General features: G+C 42.7%; 1 protein-coding gene across 1 annotated transcript; it reads left to right on the top strand.

Annotated features, from left to right (window-relative positions):
* Nucleotides 1-4374: 4374 nt before the first annotated feature.
* On the top strand, nt 4375-8465 carry gem (GTP binding protein overexpressed in skeletal muscle). Its single transcript, XM_085421821.1, has 4 exons — nt 4375-6741; nt 7122-7198; nt 7282-7486; nt 7574-8465. The coding sequence occupies exons 1-4, from the start codon at nt 6315-6317 to the stop codon at nt 7855-7857; spliced, it is 993 nt and encodes a 330-aa protein (XP_085277947.1). The 5' UTR covers nt 4375-6314; the 3' UTR covers nt 7858-8465.
* The last annotated feature ends 572 nt before the right edge of the window (nt 8466-9037 follow it).

Genomic DNA, 9037 nt, shown 5'->3' with positions numbered 1-9037 from the left:
CTGGCTGCCGCTGGCTGAACCTCCAATCCCCCTTTTAAGCCGAGTTCCAGCTCGACGATTTAAAGGGTGAATGACTTTCCGCCGCTGGAAGGGGAGGAAGGGACACGGTGGTTTTGATGAAGACAGATTGGGCACTTAGTCCTTGTGATCCCAGGACCTGAGTGGAAGATCTAACTACACTGTCACAGCTGGATAGCCAAACCTCTGATGTAACCCCCACTGAGGTTGCATTTCCCATATTTCATTCATTAATAGTCAAGGTGTCTCTGACGTCAAAGCTGGATAAATGTTTCAGAAATATTCCGACGCTTGTGCATCAGCATGGACACTAGATGCCATCTGTGCTTCTTATTTAGGATTCAGGATGTGAACTCGATGCTTGGTGGCTCCTCTGTGGACGCACTTGAGCTTGAGCAGATTTATGTGGTTGCTACCTAGCAAAGAATTAACAGCTTACATTGTTGAAAAGCAGACTGCCCTTCTGAAACAAATGTTCACCATCAGTTAGCTGGAATCCAATCCAATGGACAATATTGATCAACCTACTTATTCTCTGATTTTCTGTGGTGCTCCTTTTGTTATTGTTCCTGTACTGTTCTCTGTATAACTTTACAGGATTAGAAATAAAAGGCATAAAATATTAGTTTAAAATCTTTAAACTAATGTCTTTAAATTTAAATCACAGACAATTTTTTGTGTTAGTCCTTTTAAAATTTAAATATGTATTCTTGCAGCAACTGCATAAGCAGAAAAGCCAGTTAATGTTAAATTGGTTTATAAAATGCATAAAGCTTGAGATCCACATATTTAAGATTGTGCGCCTCCATCTGGTTTCTCTTTATCTCGCTACTTAACAGCTTACACACAGATGTGATTATCCCTCAAACCTGAAGATAATATTCTTTGTCTACATCACAACACTTTTGTGGGTAGCATGAGGTTTGGGAGATGTTGCTCCAGGAAGGGGTTGGGTTCGAATCCAAGGCGGGTCTTTTGTGTGGAGAGTTTGCATGTTCTCTCCAGGCCTGTGTGGGTTTTCTCCAGGTACTCTGTCATCCCCTCACAGTACAAAGACATAAATCAGATAAGGTTAATTAATTGGTGAATTAACTGCAGGTATAAATGTGAGCGTGAATTGTTGTCTGTGTTTATGTGTATTAGTCCTCCAACTGAAGGTCGAACTGTCCCAGAGTCTTCCCCGCTTCTCGCCCTGTTACAGCTGGGATGGACTCCATCCTCCCCTTGAGCCTGAAGTGGAGAAGCAGAAGAAACAGATATTTTGGCACATTTATGCATCCCTTCTATCTCCTGTTGATGACAATTATTGTGCCGAGGAACGATTTCACACACATAACATCACAGATTGACAAACAGTAAATGCAGTACATGCCGCCTGACTTGTACAGGTTAATAATATTGTCAGATTAAAACCAGTTGACACATCTAGACAACAACAAAAACTCAATTCAACTTCAGTGTAAATTCCCAAAAGCAAATATTAAAGCTAAAACTGTTTCCTGGTCTTTTATGCGCAACTGGTTTCTCCTCAGCCTCCACCAGCATTTACATTTCATTTCAACTTTGACTGAATCTCCCAGTTTTCCAGGCTGCTCCTTATTTTAAGGTGCACGTCCATCTTCTAATTTCAGGTACATGACCAACTATCATTACTATACTTCCTCCAAGAGACATTCTCCCCAAGTGTAGTATTTGTCTTTAAATTGTCTGCTGCATCACGTTTTACACCAAAATGAACCATCAGATCAGACTGGGATTAAGCCGGGGTTGAACTGGGCAGCTTCCGTGTATGAGCAGCACCTTCATCAAAATCTGTTTTGTATTAGGCGATAGGAAAAAAAAAAAATAGGTCACTTCTCACTCTCTCACCATCAACATCACCCTGCCAATCTGCAGCCCGCCAAAGTGTAACCCTTCCCTCAATCCCCTCCTCCTGACCCTGGGCCTGCTCCAGCACTTAACAAGGATTTAATGTTTCCCAGTCATCTGTCAAGCAGATCAGAGCTATAATGCAGAGCAGCAGGTCCCGCAGATGAGAGCGCAGCCCGTCAGTCCCGAAAGTCTGGAAAAACAACAGTCGGGGGTGGGCTGCATAATCCAACAATTACTGTAATAACCCTCAGTCGCTCAATCCCTCACTCAAAAAGTGCTTTTCCTAATGAGAATCTCATGTTTGCGAGTTGAATGCAGTTTACAAGTTGAATGCAGTCTCTCTGGACATTTGCATATGTTGTTAGAGAGGTCATTCATAAAATACTACTTTTTACAATCCGTTGGCAGTATGCTGCTGCCAGCTGATCTCAGGGCAGCTTTTATTTAGACATTTCTGGCAGAAAGAGGATTCTCTGACAGAAAACAGAAAATATCACCGTACGATGATAATGAGGGTGTTTGACATGATAGTTATCAGTTTCTTAACCCAGCGACTGCTGAATTGCAGCTAATAAATCTATGTAGCCAGGGTATGTTGATTCTGTGATATAAAACTCCGTTATCAGGTGCAGCCACTCCTTTTCCTTCAAAGCTTGTTCAGCGTCTGGTGCAGCCACATTCACTGTAGTATTAGTGCTAATTAGATGGAACAAATCTCTGTTTTTGTCTTGCATGTGCTGATAAAATGTAGTGAATTAATAATTAGTTAAATATTTTTTGAAATATTGCACAGCTTTTGATATGTGATTAACCTAACCAGGAAGTTTAGTAAATTAAAATAAACCCATTAAATGCTACTTCTTAATGTTTGATATTTATTAGCTGCTTTATGCCATGTTAAAGGTCTGTATTGGGGGAAAACTAGGATTTGGGAATAAATCGCGCTCCCTTTGTTTGTTCCATGATGATATGTCTGTTAATCATCTGCCAGGTTGGCCAGGCAGCAGCAGAGGTGTGGCTCATTTATGCTCAAAGAACTTTCTCAACGCTGATACATGAATAATGGTAATTACTGACTCGTCCATATAAAAAATAAGCCAGCATCTGTTATAGTTTAGAGCAGAGTTGAGCAGACACAATGCAGATTCACCTTCATTTTGTACTCACAGTTAAAGACTGTTGTTTTTGTTATCAGTTAACCTGTTACTGTATTCTATAAAAGGGGATCTCTATTTACAGTCATGTTGGACAAAAGAAAGTGGCAAAAGTTAACACTAAAGATAATTTTTTTATCATTATTTTACATTTCTTTAAATTAATTACTAATAGCTGCAGCTCTGGTTCAGTTTAATTCAGTTCAAGAATATCCCACATGTCAGAAGATCCCCTATGAGCAACAACTCGGCAACAGTGGAAAGGAAAAACTCCCTTTTAACAGGAAGAAACCTATAACTGAACCAGGCTCAGGGAGGGGCGGCCATGTGCCGCCACCGGTTGAGAGTGAGGGGAGGAATACGGGACAAAGGCGCATGGGCAAAAGCCAGAGATGAATAATAATCACTATAAGCACAGTGAGTGAAAAAAAAAAAGTGAAGAAGAAACAGCGCATCAAGGGAAGCCCCCAGCAGTCTAGGAGGATTAATGGAACTAATGGAGGATTCAGGGTCACCTGATCCAGTCATAACTATATGCTTTATCAAAAGGGAATCTTAAAAGTAGAGAGGGTGTCTGTCTCCCAAATCCAAACTGGGCCCAAGCCTCTGCCTCCCGTTCTACTTTTAAATACTCTAGGAACCACAAGTAAGCTGGCAGTCTGAGAGCGACGTGCTCTGTTGGCATAATAGTACCATAGTACTGAAGGCTTTTTGTGTTCTTGACACACGCCTGTTGCTTTCAGATGGTAAAAGTGTAGGTGGAAAGAACAATACTAGTGGTTGTTCCCACTTGCTTCTGAACATTGCGGCAAATATTGTGTACAGAGAAAAACCTTTTATGTGAACCGGTTGCTGTTAACATGTCGGCTTTACAGTATGCTGTCTGCAGGGTAAGAAAACAAAACAGAATGTCTGAACGAGTCGCACTGAACAGCATATTTACAGTATGAAGGACCGAGCTCTTCATCGCGCTGTCTCCCTCCATCTGTTATCCTCAAGGACGTTCGATCAGACCAAAGCAGTTTGGATACGCTCTATTCATGAGAGTTTTTATTATGCTTACAACTGTGACCTGCATGCATGGGCTTACACAGTGCTCCCATATTTATATAAACTACACCTGAATGCACTGCATGCATTTATTTATTTATTTGAACAGAAAAAATGTATTGGTAAAAGCTTGTTTTCATCTGCAGCCCTTCACCAGTTTCTCTTAATGAAGTGCAGATAAATTTACGTTGTTTAGATTCCAAACATTAAAGATAATAAAACTATTGATTAAAACTTATGTAATCTTTTTTTTCTGACCTTCATCTCACAAATTACAGATTTCACAAAAAGAAAAAGCTGGAGGTTCACAAGAGAGAATGATCACAAGTGATTTCACCACCAGGCATTTGTATAAAAGATGTTTTTCACAGCAGACACTTTTTTGGTCATATGATGGACGCAACATTATAAAACTTGAGCATCCAAATAGTCATTTTGATTGTTTTATGTTACCACTGAAGTCTAGATATTGTTGTTTTTATTGTAGCTGGTTTTAATTCTGCTTGTGATGGTATTAAATTTAAAAGAAAAGCCATTTTAGTTGGGAACATACATACGCTACTGATTGTTTTACATTTTTCAATAATTCAGTTACTGTATTGATCTAAACCTATGAATCCTTCAGAACTGAAGAAGCTTCTCAGATGAGGTGAAACGTCTTCAAGCAACTTAAAGAAGTCCAGACGCTTTTCTTTCCAAGCTCCTTACACTTTACACTACGATGACCTGGATGACTGAGAACCTTCACAGACATATGGATCCTAATATACTAACAAGTTTATTCAGAAACTCTAGGAACAAAAGGTTTTATTTTTTATAAACTCTGAATTTTCAAAGAAATGGTGCAAAGTGAAAGCGGTTGCTCTTTTCCTCTCTTTGTTACCAGGCTTGATGGATCCATGCTTTCATGATATATACCGAGTTCTAACCCTACCTTCTGAATGTTGCTGAAGGAATTGAGACTCATCAGACCAGCCTAAGTTTTTCTAATCTTCTCTTGTCCAGTTTTGGCAATCCCAAGCCTTAGTTTCTTACTGTTAGCTCAGCATAGTGGAACCCAGAGTGGTCTTCTGCTCCCGTAGTCCATCTGCTTAAAGGTTTGATGTGTTCAGGGATGCTCTTCTGTATATCTTGGCGGTAGCGAGTGGTTATTTGAGTTACCGTTGCTTTCCTATCAGCTCAAAGCAGCCTGGCCATTCTCCTCTAACATCAACAAGGCATTTTCCCCTGGAGAAATGTGGCTCATTAGATATTTCCTCTTTTTCAGATCCTTCTCTGTAAACCTTAGAGATACCTTACAGATAGCAGATCAGCAGTTTCTGAAATACTCAGACCAGCCTGTGTGGCACTAACAGCCATGCCACATTTGAAGTCACTTAAACACCTTTCTTCCGCATTCTGATGCTCAGTATTGCGCCTAAATGTATTGAGTTTCTGTCATGTGACTGGCTGATATTTGCAATATGTGCAGTTGAATAGGTGTCCCTAACAAAGTGGCCAGTGAGTGTAACTGTGACAGTAATCAGAAGCAGATTGATCCTGGATTTATAAACTTTCTAATACGAATTGGGAACGTGTCACAAACCTTTGGTTGAATCCTATAAAATAAATTTCAGCAGTGAGGCGTCTCTATAGGAGCATATCAGTGTTACAGGCTCTGCACACGTGTAATGCGGTGGTGCTGAACCGTATGTCACTGCCGCACAGTCATTTTAATATCATCTGAGCTGCCGCACACCGTGCGCATGAACCAAAACAGTGAGTACCCAGCACATCACGGCTTTGCATCCACTCTCCCATGCTCTACTTGTGTGACCTCCCCCCGCCCCCATCCGTCTATATAAACTGCAGGGAAACCCCATCAGGGCATTAAGAGACTTCACTCAGCTGGAGATTACCGAGGGATGAGGCTGCAGACACATCAAGAAGGCAGAAGCTGTAAATTTCGCTCCGGGATTTATCCAGAAAGTGGGTTTTATTTGTATTTTTGGAAATGCACGAATTAAACTTTGAAATCGGTGTTCCGCAGAAACAGGTTTAAGCAGCATATTGAGGTCTTGGGCCTGAGTTAATGCAGTAGACACCAACAGGGGGGAACTTCTGATTATCTGAGACTAAGTTTAGTCACCTTTAATCCCAGAGAAACGAGACGCTTCTGGTTCACCTGAGAAGGATAAAAAGCTTCTGAAGTGTCTTTTAAGAAGTAAGAAGGCTGTTTGTATGTGCTGGAAGAGGTTTAATCCCACCGCTGTGTATAATCCAGTCCATCCCGATTTTGCTGCCGGCACCATGCTGTCCAGTGTGCGCCGTCACAGCCTCCGCCTGCAGAACGAGCTCCACCGGTGGAGCATCTGCGACGCGGGCAGCCACCCGCTCTCGGACAGCCTCCTGGCGAGGGTCCCCGCCTGCATCTCTCGCTCCAAATCCTGCGCCAGCTCCGCCGGGGAGTCGGACGGGAGCAGAGGGAGCTGGTCCTCCTCGGACTCAGTCATCTCCACCGACTCCGCCGGGGAGCACTCCGCGGAGCCCGGGAGACCGTATCGGGTGGTGCTGCTGGGGGCCAGCGGGGTCGGTAAGACGGCTTTCGCCAGCATCTTCGCCGGTGCAGCGGACAGCATGGACAGCGACGACTGCGAGCTCTGTGGAGGTGAGAGAAAGACCTTATTAAAGTGCCCGAGAAAGTTACACTTCTATTCTTCCTGTAATACTCGTGTATATATTGTTATATGAATATATATAAAATAACATAGTAATAGAAATCATAAAGTAGAAGAAATAAATTGTATTTATTCTACTTTGTATAGTGCATATTTGTCTTCTATTTTTGCGTTAGCTGCCCTGCTATAACAATGTAAATTTACAATAACAATGTAAATTTACAATAACAATGTAAATTTCCCTGCTATGGGATTAATAAATCTTATTCTATAATAAAACCTTAGCACTGCAGTTATTCTAATAATAATGCTGTTTGACGTTTTGCTGATTTAACTCAGATCTAAGTGTTTGATTCCTGTTTAAATTCAGATGAAGTGACTGAAAAGGAAATTGAAGTGGATGGAGAGCCTGCCTCTATAACTCTGATTGACACCTGGGATTCAGAGGTGAGTTTTTTTACAAAATGAATCAAAGAAGAGACTTCACCTGCCTGTGTGTGAGCATACTAAGCCCTGTGTGTGCTTTTCAGACTGACAGTGAATGTATGTACGAGCGGTACATGCAGACTGGGGATGCCTACCTGTTGCTGTACTCTATAACTGACCGGGCCTCATACCTGAGAGCATCTGAGCTCCGGATAACCCTGCGTCGCTTCCGCCCTGCCCAGAACACACCGATTATCCTTGTGGGGAACAAGTGTGACCTGGTGCGACGCAGAGAGGTGTCAGTGAGCGGTAAGGAGGCCTAATCTCAGTCTGTTTATGCTTCTCTTCTTTTGATAAGATGATCAAGTGCCTGAAACTGTCTCCTCCCTGTTTCAGAGGGTCGCGCTTGTGCCGCTGTGTTCGACTGCAAGTTCATCGAGACTTCGGCCGCCATGCAGCACAACGTCTGGGAGGCTTTCCGCGGCATAGTGCGACAGCTACGTCTACGACGGGACTCCAAAGAAGCCAACAAACGCCGCAGGCACAGAAGCTGCACTACCCGCCGAGAGAGCATCCCTATGAAAGCCAAACGTTTCCTTGACAAAGTGGTGGCAAAGAACAACCCCAGCGTGGCGTTCTGGCTGAAATCCAAGTCCTGCCATGATCTCTCTGTGCTGTAGGAGCCTGATGGATGAAGCCAGATCTACATCACACCTTTGAGCAGGAGAACAAGTTACTAGGTGGAGGATAAGCCTACATCTGAGGTGGCTACAAAGTTGGATGGTTCGCACGCAGCCTTCACGGTGTTCACATCCACCCTCCAAACAGCCGGGACGGTGTTAGGAACGCGTTGCAATCTGGCACAGACTGAGAGGATTCGGCTTAGATTGTCTGCCTTTGAAATGAACTTTGTTAGAGGCCTCGTGTCTGTGTGACAGAAATGTCTAAGATTAGAGACCAGCTGATGGAAACTGAGAAAAGGAAGTTATTTATTTATTTATTTTGTTGTTTGTGTTTCGAACAAACGCATTTTAACAGCCTTTTCTCTCCTTTCTTCTCTTTTTTCCTGATCAGTTTGCTCCGATTTTTGCCAAATTTTGACTGTTGATCCCAAAGTGCTATGATTTGTAAGCTACTTTGTGCAGTTAATGTCTTTGATTATGTGTACGATGATCTTTTGACAGTTACTTTATTTATACGTGTCGTATTTTGCACTTGTTGTACATAAAACCACATTGATAATGTATCTTTTTTTTGTTTTAAGTGTTGCTTGATTAAATAAAGTGACATAACAGCTTATGGAAGGGAAAAAAATAACACTCTTTTGTCTGCCATCTCCACATCACTGATGAGAAATGATAATGGGTGACTCAGCTTTGACACAAAGGAGACACACTTGGACAAATAGGGTCTCGCAGCAACACTGCGCTGATGCAGGATGAGTCAGGTGGTGACATTAAACCTGAACTTACTTCAGCAACATTAGTCCCCTGCGCGTCTGATTGGGTACGGTGATTTGGCTCCCAGTGTGGCACCGGACAAGCTCTCAAGCTCGGTGTTGTTGGGAAAACGGTCAAATGCAGAAAAATGTGTTGCCAAGGTAACATTCAGAGGAAGTGTGTTTGGTTCAGAGAGCGTCGGGCAGATGGTGTTGGCCGCAATACCGGGCTGTGTGCACATACAGAGCCACGCTTTACATAACAGAGTCACTTCCAGCTTCATCCGCTGAACCATCGACTCTCCAGTCATAGGTTCTGGTTAAATAGCGAGGCCTGTGAAACAGTGACTCACTCGCAGCCTGTTTTCCTACAGTCGCACAGTTTTGTGGTTTGTGTGTCCAAGCAGCTCTCCACAGCTTGT

This window comes from Rhamphochromis longiceps, linkage group LG11 (genome assembly GCF_057381845.1).
Source record: "Rhamphochromis longiceps isolate RC_006_pf linkage group LG11, R_longiceps_female_GT1.1, whole genome shotgun sequence".
In the NCBI taxonomy this organism is placed as follows: Eukaryota; Metazoa; Chordata; class Actinopteri; order Cichliformes; family Cichlidae; genus Rhamphochromis; species Rhamphochromis longiceps.
This window is presented reverse-complemented; position numbering and strand designations above follow the sequence as displayed.

Coding starts and splice junctions, on each gene's coding strand:
- gem (XM_085421821.1), top strand. CDS start 6,315: ATGTGCTGGAAGAGGTTTAATCCCACCGCTGTGTATAATCCAGTCCAT. Junction 7,199..7,281: donor TTGACACCTGGGATTCAGAG/GTGAGTTTTTTT, acceptor TGTGCTTTTCAG/ACTGACAGTGAATGTATGTA. Junction 7,487..7,573: donor CAGAGAGGTGTCAGTGAGCG/GTAAGGAGGCCT, acceptor TCCCTGTTTCAG/AGGGTCGCGCTTGTGCCGCT.